At 52.3% G+C, this 8,565-nt stretch overlaps 1 protein-coding gene across 1 annotated transcript; it reads right to left on the minus strand.

Moving 5' to 3' along the window:
* Window positions 1-591: 591 nt before the first annotated feature.
* Window positions 592-2,189, minus strand: LOC149808645 (multisubstrate pseudouridine synthase 7-like). The gene is made up of 4 exons (XM_089995212.1): window positions 1,902-2,189; window positions 1,494-1,789; window positions 1,111-1,411; window positions 592-852 (listed from the first exon to the last, which is right to left on the minus strand). Exons 1-4 carry the CDS (start codon window positions 2,187-2,189, stop codon window positions 592-594), a joined length of 1,146 nt encoding a protein of 381 aa, XP_089851338.1.
* Between the last annotated feature and the right edge of the window lie 6,376 nt (window positions 2,190-8,565).

Consider the following 8,565-nt stretch of genomic DNA (forward strand, 5'->3'; position numbering starts at 1 on the left):
CCCAACCATGGTGTGTGGTGTAGCGCACATGCTCATTACGTACACCCGCCCCACCCCTGTATAGTGGAAAACCGAATTATCCTCAGTGTTTAGCTCCGCCCATGCAGGCCAACGCTTTGGGCTGGTACCTGGCAAAGTTGCACAAGCATCTGCTTGTTGCTGCGGTAACCGAGGCTGTTCCAGGTATATTTGCCTCAGGTGATGGTAGCACTGATCCCCAGTAGCGTTTGCAGTTGCCAGTGTCCATGTGCATGCGGTAGTGTTGTGAACAGATACATCACCGTCATTGCAACACACATGAAAGCTAGAACCAGTCGGCACAGGCTGAAAGCAAACAAGCATTCCCATTGAGACAGAACAGCTCGTTGAACTTCGGCGCTCAGCTCGTAAAGGACGATGCATCACGGAATCACATAGATGAAGGCAGGAAGTCGACCCCGCAGCCGAGAAACGGCGTTTGAAACAACACAGCTCATTGCAGGTCAGCAGTCGGGACAGGCAAGCCTGTCACAAGCGTGCGGCCGCTCGCATACGATACATCATCATTACATCACTACATGACAATAGGAAGACGAGGCGTAAGAGCTCCTTTCACGCACCGATACGATGTGATGGGGTTCCCCCCTGACCAAAGCGCTGCAGGCCAAAGTAATTGATGAACCCTGACACCTTCAACGACGCTGCCGAGGCGTCCGCCTCCGCCTTGGACTCTGGCGCGATGCCTCGGAGTACTAGAGTGAACTGATTCCCTTGCAGCTGCCCAAGCTTCAGCTCCTTCGTCGTGTACTCAAAGTTCCCGACCACAATGCCTCTCAGCTTCCTGTTCATGCCCTTCAGCGCCGACACCGGCACCTGCAGCAGCGAGGCACACTGGCGTTTCGCCAAACCCAAACCGCGTGATTTTGAGCGAACGCCCAAAGATGTATGAGTTGCGTGTCGGAACCCATTCTGGCAAGCACTGGAAAAACTGGTCGCGTGCATTTGGCAGGAACGAGGGTTTTGTTGACAGACGAGCGAGCCATTGGGCGACACGTGCTGGGTGCTTCATTCGCAGGGCAAGGGACGATGTCTTATATCGGCTTTGAGTTCAATATCATGGGGACTTCACACCTTAAAAGCAGTGACCCACTGCGAAGTGCAACCTCTCTTGTCTTTGGTGCCTGCCACTTTGAAAGTGTCCGGGCCCTTTCGCAGTGTCCGCTGCAGCATAGACATGACAGAGTGTGCGTCCTGGTTCTCTTTGTGAAGGATGAATTTCACGTAGCGGCGCCCTGGACCCCCTTCCCATGAGTCGAGGCCCCTCACGTCGCCAGCCGCGCACTTGCGCTTCTTGTTCGGCCCGCTCCTACCTTGGCCGTCCTGTCTGCCACGCTTTCCCGTCCCGCGAGACCTGTCGATCGGATCCGATTCCCTGTATGTGCAAGCGTTGTCGTGACGTGAAGGCGTGCGGGGACCGGCAATGCGCGACAGCGACTGGTGCCGAACTAGCATACCTGGATTCGGACGCCTTCAGATCGGAATAGGTCATCAACCGTATGCGTGTGACGCCGTTCTCGGTAACAGAGTCAGTCACCATGCTGGGTATCGATTTGTAGTCCTTGAAGAACTGGTGTATAGCTGTGCGCTTAGCCTTTGCATCCGATCCCTCAACGCTGTCGAAGAGCGCGCTAAGAACGCCTGAACTTGGCCCCGTCCCATGCCCTTGGCGCTTCGACGCACCCTCTGAACATGCATCTTCGTTAACGTTCTGGCGCGCTTTAGAGTCCTGCAAAACACGCAGCATGGTCATCTGGGAAGTTGGAGTTAGGGTTCAAAAGCGAATAGATAGCTCAGATGCAAGTCAAACAGCCAGCCAGATTAGCAACCTTTCTTGGCAGTAACACGAGTTGCACGGCTTTTACCTTTCCTTTAAGTTCTTCGAGGAAAACTTTCAGCTTGGTAGCTTGGTGGGGTCCCGCCACTTCAGTGAATGCGGCCACCGCAGCTGAAATGCTGTCATCTGTCAACTCCATCGACTCAATGAGACGCTGTGCAGACGGGGGGACATCAAAGTTGGTTAATTTGCAAAGTTTGCCTGCATCGTCTATCTCATTGACCTTGAAGTCAGTGTACCTGTGCTTGAGAATGGCATCGAACCCCTTGTCCACGTTGGCGTATTGCAAGATACCCACGCACTCCTCCTCGGTCATTGTATGAATGCTTAAACGTTGCAGCTGGAACGAAGTTAGACTGGGACCATGCTCGTGCTCGAAGAACCCCAATGCATTGCTGAGCGACCCTCGCGCACAACTTTCAGGCAATTTATATCATGAAAGAACAAAGCAAATATCTTCACGACGTATTGTGGTGATGCGCGGGGCAATCCAATCAAATCTGGCAGTTCTTCGAGCTTGGCAGGCTGCTGGTGTGCACGTGCTCATGTGCTCAACCGCGTGGACATGGCTATTTTGATCACCAAATCCAGCTGCCGCGTTGAGCCGACACGGCAAACAGCATGTCAAAGTTTGTGAAAGGATGGAAGTGCCAATTATAATCAAGTGGGCGGAGATGATACGCCAGACTGACACACGCTGACGAAAATAGCGCACGTGACTCAGCACATGACTCAGCACATGACTCAGCACATGACTCAGCAAGCTGCCTTCTTGCTTAGGTACTGATGGCAGTGTGCAACAGAAAGCAGATGCATCCAGAGCAAACATGACAAGTAGGGCGCCACCTACATGGAAAGTAGCTGTCCACAATCCGGGAAGCCAACAACGGTGTGGGACAGGGCCGACAAGCGCTTGTGAGAAGTGATAGATTACAGACACTTCTCAAAGAGTGGTTGCCAAGGTAGACAACAACGGTACATTTTGGAGGCTGGTGTGGAACACCTGCAGTGATGAACCGTAAGTGGACGCGAGACATGCAACTGCCAGACACCTGCAGGGCACGCCTGCCAAAGCACAGCAACTCGGGAACCGTTTCAAGTTTACATACATATAACTACGATTACGCCAGCCCAAAAAAGGCTTACAAATAAATGAAATAAATCCATCGGGAATCACGTTATTCGCTATGTGGCTGACACTTGATTGGAAGTTAATCTCATAGGACATAGCAAACAAAAACGATCAAATGAACTCAATGCATGTATGCAGTCCCAGTGCGCCTTCGAGATGGCATTGGCCTAGGCAGCCGACTCAGCCAGGCAGCTACTGGGGAAGTATAGAAAAAAGTGGAGAGTAGAAGCCAGTTGATGCTTGCAATGGAAAGGAAGGACTTACAATAATTGTGATGATGATGGATCTTTTTACAACACTATCGCATCCAGCTGTGCTCTCCACTACTGCTCCCCGCACAAATGGAGGTGCTTTGGGGCTAGCATGAAAATAGTGAGGAGGGACGCCCCGGGCCTGTCTCTCCTCACTAGGGCTAGAGGGCCTGAAGCCCTAACCCCTGACATCCGAAAACCTGGTTGATCTGAAGCAGAAACAAACAAACATGAACCATGCCGTGCCTCTGAAGGCATGCAATGCTTTCCTTATGGCATTCTTTCTCTACAGTGTTTGTTCAGTAATCTTCACAAGGATCCAGAGCCGATTGTGATATCAGATACGCCCATACCACTGGCGTCCACCACCAGGAATAACAGCTGCAGAAAAGTAGTCCATTTATGGCACATACCGTGTTTCAATGCAGAAGATCAGAGAGCAAGGAGAAGCGATCATATTCTCGAACACAATTGATTATGGCGTGCAATGCGCTAACTGGGTTGCTCGTCAAAACGGTTTGCAGCTATGGAGCGACTCGTGCAACACAGACATGTGCTTGCTTGATCCACTTTTTGTTTAGCAACCTCTAGGCAGGTGGGACAACTGAGATGTGCACGGCGCACATCGCTGATTTGAAATCAATTTGAAATCAGATTCCAGTCGGAGCATTGCACGCCTTCGTAGACATGGCGTAAGTATCGGTGAGTTTGTAGATGGATGTACTTACATAAGCGCGACATGAGCTCTGGTGGTCTCGCCCCATTGGCAACGCAGCCTGATTTGGGCTGGCTGTTCCAATCATGTCCTTTTCTGTACGTAATTAAAGGGCTGCGCAGACGCCATCAGCTGAAGAGATGCATAAAACGCATTTCTGCTGCTGGTGCCTGATTCAGAACGGTTTGGCAGAAGCCGGTCGAGCTCGGTGAGCCAACACTACTGCCTTGAGAGCATATAGCTCTATACAAAATATAAACATCAATCACAGGTCTTACAAATTAGATTTTATAGCTCCTTGCCTTCTGTGCTTTGCTTGCTGAGCTGTCCTGGCAAGCCACACAAGGCAACGTTTTGTTTGATGCTGCGTACCACACGGTGTTTCGCCGAGTTGGGTCTCTACCCCCATTTCTGTCCCCCAAAGTCACACAGTTTGGGGGCATTTGGACCCGTAGAAGCCTGCAGTCTGGCAAAAGACTGGTAGCACCGTGCTTTCACTGCTCCTGTATGCTTGGTATAAGCATACACAGGTCATTCTGATACTTGAGACATCGAACACTGAAAAATACCAGGCTCCCCACCCTCCGGTGTGAGTCCTGCTAACTCCACGTAGCAGAGCAATATCTCCACGGATCGATGGCTAATGATGATAAGCAAGGGAAGGTGGCTGTCGACCGCAGCAATGAGTCTCATGGCCACAGGCGTGTGAACGGAAGCTAACCCCTGTCACAGTCGATGGATCTATGCCCTAAGGCTTTGCAACAGTGCAGGGTGCTGGCCATGGCACTGTCGCCCGGTATTCCAACGACCATAATATAATCCATGTTTCAGTACATCTACTGCAAAACAGTAATTGTTGCATATACCCTGGCAGGGATAACGTCCATGGCTTCCGTCCTCGTCATGACCGCTGCAATTGACGAAATAATCAAGTATGAAACGTGTATGTACGGAAGCTGCTGGAGACACGATTGAACTTTTTGGTGGCGGCCCCCTTGGGCCATTTTCCTGCAACAATGCTGCTTCTTGATGGTATGCAGTTGCAACTGAGTCATTCATGCAATGAGGACACATGCAGCGGGTGACACGCACGGTCACGCCCAAGCCATCAAGCAGAAGGGACTGTGAGATGCCACGAAGCCCAACTCGCAGTCTCGGCTGTTTCTCTCCCTGCACGTCAAGCGGCTCTGGGCATTGATCGCTCCAGCAACGCGTTACCCGATCTTGAGTCATCGTCACCGTCACCGACGCAAACCCTTGACAAGGGTGCGCACAAGCGCCTTGTGCGCCATGAGGCTCCAGAAGCTCAGCTGCTGCAAGGCCTTCCCAAGGTAAGGGGCCCTCGCCGCAAATGCTGCACACTTTGCCCATCCAATGTGTCGGGAGATCGTGTGTATGTTCTAGATAGATAGGCCTGTATGATTATGCAGCATCACAATGTCCATGTGGATGCAATGTTGTAAACATCATCATCACGCTGGCCATGATCACGGTGTGTTTGCAAGAATATGCGCTCGGCGCGTGGGCCGCTCAGGTCTTGCGAAGATACTACTCCAACCAAAGGGGGAGGCTTGGAAAGCGTCCTTTGCAGCCTGCGTCATCACGAGTCATCATCGCCATCATCGACGCAGGCTCGCATGCACCTTAGGCCCCAAGAGCCACACGTGGTGCTGCCAATGCTGTCTAAGCATAAGAACACGCCATCAAGAGCGCCTCAATGCGGGAGATGACAGCTCGGATGACAAGGTGTTCGCTAGATAGGTCGAGGAGCAACAGTGGGAGCGGGGGGCGGGGCTGTGATCAACGGGCACACATGCAAGCTTCTCAACTGTCAAGCTGCGACCTATGCGAAACTCTTCATCATTGAGCAGATGCCTCTCAGCTCAGCTGTTGCCAAAGATGCCTGTCCACTCAGCGTAGACGTCCATGAGGGGTGGCCGCTTGGAGGGGTCCCTACTCAGCATGGCCAGCACGGCCGCCTTCATGACACCTAGCTTGGCACTGCTGGCATCCAAGGCGGGACCTGGGGTCTCCCAGGGAAGGGGAATGCGGCCAGCCAGGGCATCCAGAACCTGCGAGACAAGGATGTGTCAAGCGAGGGCTTACCAGTGCTGCGGGTGATTGTGAGACTGGTGATGTGTCAAACGAGGGCTTTGCCAGTTCTGATGTGACTTTGCCGCCTCGTAAGCAAGCGCGCCTTCGAGAACATGCGCAAGGGGCGTGTACTCAAGTTCCCGCGCCAAGAGGGCATTAACCGGCGCTCTCACTTGCAGAGCTGATACTTCCAGTATATCGCCAGACCTTGCGAATTCTTGGGTCTAGAAACTCAGAAACACATGAACTGGCGGGACAAAACCGGGTCGAACCCCGTTCTGGCGACGCAATAGAAGCTTCAACAACTGATGGTCGCATTTGAACGCGTCCTTGCCCATTCAACGCCTGCCCGGTGGCAGCATCGTTTCCAAGCCTCAACTCAATTCCCAAGTAGCACTTGGAGTTGCCACCCTTCGACAAGGTCGCAACCAGTTACAGCAGCCAGATGTGCCACTGTGAAAGCGCAACCACCCGCTCTGCAATGTCCATGTGGATGCGGAGGTGTTGGAGAAAGACACATCAACGGCCAGCGGGCGTTTCCAGTACGTTATGACACCCTCTCAATTTTTGGGTCCAGATGCCCAAGAAATCATGAGTTTTTGGAACAAGCAATGGGGGTCGGAATCCATTCTGGCGAAGTTCTGGCGTTAGTTATCGCACCTGATTTTTCTCCATCTTGAGGGCGCGAGTGTTGGTGAACAGCTCGTAGGCCATGACTCCCAGCGACCAAACGTCCAAGGAGCACACAGCCTCCACATACAGCTGCCGCTTCTCAAACGCTGTGATAGACTCCGGGGGGGCATACGCCAGGGTGAGACTCAGAACTGCAGATGTGCCTGCACAATGATGTGATCAAGATTCAACACTCAACTGGAAGATGGAAGAGTTGAGTCAACTCACAACCAAGGAAAGCACTGTAGTTGCCATTATTGTGAACACAAAGGGAATCGTGCAGATTTGAGACAGCTCTTGAAACAGATATGTTCTTGCACGTATCTTGAGACGTCTTGCCATTGTGTTGAATGTTAAGGCAGTATGATACAAGCGGCATTGTGATATGAGCCGCAGTCTGAGAAAAGAGAACCGCAAAGGCGCACCAATCTCTGCAGTGCTGCCAAAGTCCATGATGGTCCAGCGGTTCTGGGACGGCAGCCAGAGCGTGTTGGAGGGCTTGAGGTCGCGGTGGACCAGGCCGTTGGCGTGCAGGTCGATGACGGCCTTGATCACGTGGCACATCACCTGCAGAGAGGTGATTATATCTGGCGCAGACCTCTGCGCCCAGTCATTCAGCGCCTCACCCTTCTCCATGATAACACATGGCGCCACCAGCCTGCGCACAGGAATACACCAGCTTCGTCAGACCGTGTGATTTTCACCCCCCGATGCCTGAAAATGCATGCATTTTCGGGCACTAAATGAGGATTGAACCCCGATCCGGCGATGCGCCAAGGGTGTCCCTCGCCAAGGGAGTTTGCACATACCCTCAGTAGTGTTGATCAGTTGAGGTGGTCGATTGAGGTACGTCTTTATCATGCGCGCCCAGTGCTTCGCCAAAATGGGTTTCGACCCCCATTCTTGCCCCCAATGGTCGTGCATTTTCAGGCATCCCGACCTGCAACATAAAAGTTCCGGCGAAGCGCTGCGCCTCACGTGGCCAATTGTGACAGACATAGGACGGAGACATAGAACGGAAAAGTCCAACATGGACCTTTCCTCTACGGAATGACGAGGACTATTAGTTGGTGTGTGGTTGCGATGACTGGACTTGCCGTACTATTCAGGTTGACTCACCCAAACCATGGAATGACGTGGGCAGTCTTGAAACAAAGTGACTAGGACACGATAATGCAGCCTCAGCCAAGCCGAATGAAAAGCAAATTCGAACCGCATCAGTGCTTCGCCAGAAGGGGTTTCGACCCCCCTTTTCGACCCAAAAATTGATGCGTTTTTGGGCATCTAGACCCGAAAAATTACAGGGTCTGACGACCCTTATTCAGTGCACACCTTCCTGAGGCATCCCTCCATTTCTGGTCCTCATTGCTGATGACTGCCTCAACCGGTGGCAGGATGGATTTCAGCGCGAGATTCTTGTACATGCGGCGCTCGTTGAGGAACGCCGGCTCGGAGGCAAAGAACTTGATGGCGGACTTTTGGTTCCTGCCCTTCTTCATCGCAAAGAAGACAATGCCCTGGCCTGCAACGCGGGCAGCCTCAAGTCTCAATCAATGTTTGTTACGCATCGTCACTCACTGATCTAGACACCGCCAGCTCAGGAGTTCAACTGTTGTTAGCACAATACAATGACGCAGTCGTTGCCAGGTACGTCCCCTGTCTTGCAGACAAAGCTGAACAGCACATAACAATGGGTTACTTAAAGGTTAATTAACAGACTCAATGGGTCAACAGACAATGCCCTGGCCATGCACGTGGTGCTGTCTCCTTCCAAGTCATCGCCCCTAAAGCACATGACGGCGAGGAATCTGCTTACCGCACTACTGCA

The sequence above is a fragment of the Nuphar pumila genome, unplaced genomic scaffold (assembly GCF_984573655.1).
Source record: "Nuphar pumila unplaced genomic scaffold, dmNupPumi1.hap1.1 HAP1_SCAFFOLD_2540, whole genome shotgun sequence".
Classification (NCBI taxonomy): Eukaryota; Viridiplantae; Streptophyta; class Magnoliopsida; order Nymphaeales; family Nymphaeaceae; genus Nuphar; species Nuphar pumila.